Source organism: Seriola lalandi, unplaced genomic scaffold, assembly GCF_002814215.2.
Source record: "Seriola lalandi dorsalis isolate HSWRI2012SDOR001 ecotype SW California unplaced genomic scaffold, Sedor1 jcf7180002054792, whole genome shotgun sequence".
In the NCBI taxonomy this organism is placed as follows: Eukaryota; Metazoa; Chordata; class Actinopteri; order Carangiformes; family Carangidae; genus Seriola; species Seriola lalandi.
In genome coordinates, this window is record NW_019525345.1 from 21,607 (window position 1) to 23,081 (window position 1,475).

General features: G+C 48.0%; 1 protein-coding gene across 1 annotated transcript in view; it reads left to right on the top strand.

The window, feature by feature from the left end:
- The window catches only part of LOC111669352 (coagulation factor XIII A chain-like), a 12,351-nt gene extending 11,198 nt beyond the window's left edge, over window positions 1–1,153 (top strand). The window contains exon 17 of the mRNA XM_087179131.1: window positions 1,130–1,153. Coding sequence (XP_087035257.1) covers window positions 1,130–1,153 — 24 coding nt within the window. The remainder of the gene's footprint in view (window positions 1–1,129) is intronic.
- The last annotated feature ends 322 nt before the right edge of the window (window positions 1,154–1,475 follow it).

Consider the following 1,475-nt stretch of genomic DNA (forward strand, 5'->3'; position numbering starts at 1 on the left):
CCCGGACCTCACTTTGAGAACCACAACCATTGAAATGATCCAGTATCAGTAACAGTGGATCAGTTTCTTCTTCTTCCACATGAATCATTGGGACGACCCCTCAGATTGATCTGGTGACCCTGTGGAGGGCCCTGACCCTTAGGTTGGAAACCACTAGACTTGCAGTTTAAAGCTCTGACAGAACTTTTATTTTTGATTCTTTACTTTACATATAAGAACAATAGAAGTTGTCCTGCACTGTTGAACTGGTGCTTGTGGTGAAATACAGTTGTGGATCTTGCTGCCGTCGCTCTGTCACATTAACTAACATCCACACTGAAGCTGATTTAAAGTCCTGAGTTGAATCTTTAATTGGTTTCAGTTCCAGAGTGAGAGCAGTTTAACTCCGTCTGCAGCTCCTCACTGAGCTGCGTGCTGCTCTCTCTCTCCGGTCGAGCGGGGCAGGCCTCAGGCAGCAAGGCAAACAACTGTTACCTACAAATCATCCGTCACTATTGGAAACCGGTTTTTCTCCCTCCCTTTCCCTCTCTTCTCCCCCACACCACCATCCTCCCTCCCTCCCTCCCTCCTCTGTTGCTGCTGCAGCTCTAACTTCAGAGCACATGTCTGAGCTGCATCTTTAGTTTTTAAACACTTTGTGTGAACGAGCGGCGGCGAGCGAACGTGCAGAGGAGACGAACACACACATGTGTTTGTGAAGCTGGAAACAGTGTGAGGCACAGCAGCATGTGCTTGTCATCCCCCACACTGCCGACAGGTGTTGGCTTCATGTGACTGCCTGCCCGCCTGCCTGTCCGGACAACGCTCCAATGAAGAAAGAGGAGGAGGAGGAGGAGGAGGAGGAAGAGGAGGAGGAGTGTGTAAAGTTTCATCAACAACAACTGTGTCAGCTCGCTTGGTGTTGGGAAACCCTCCGGCTCAGATTCTCCTTTCTGCTGGAGACTAGTCGGCTGAGTTTGGGGATGCCTCTCCTCCTCCTCCTCCTCCTCCTCCTCCTCCTCCTGCTCTCCGCTGGATGAATGGATGAATCCACCCTTTTGTTGGCGATGGTTCGTTCCTCGGCAACGGCTCCATGGTTACAGTCCAATAAATAACATCACACTCTCTCTTCTGCGTCTCTGGTTTTCAGGCCGGGATGCAGGAGGAGAGGTGAGCGCTTTTTTCTTCTTTATCCCTCGATGCATCTCAAACTCCCCAGAGTCCCAAACATGAGATTCAGTCGAGCAGCTGCCAGACATGAAGTTTTATATCTGTTTGACTGAGACAAGCAGCTACAGCAGAAACCAGAGCAACCTCATCTCCAACGTTTTCATCATCAACAAGTATTCAGAGCAAAAATCTCATTTTGTCGTCTCGTTCAGACTCGCTTCAACTGGTGATCAGAAAAACAAAAGGTTTTGTTGATTTGTGAAGAAATAAAAAGCCAAATCTAAAAGTTAAGTTGTGTTAAAAGACAAGAAAAAAGATTCAAAATT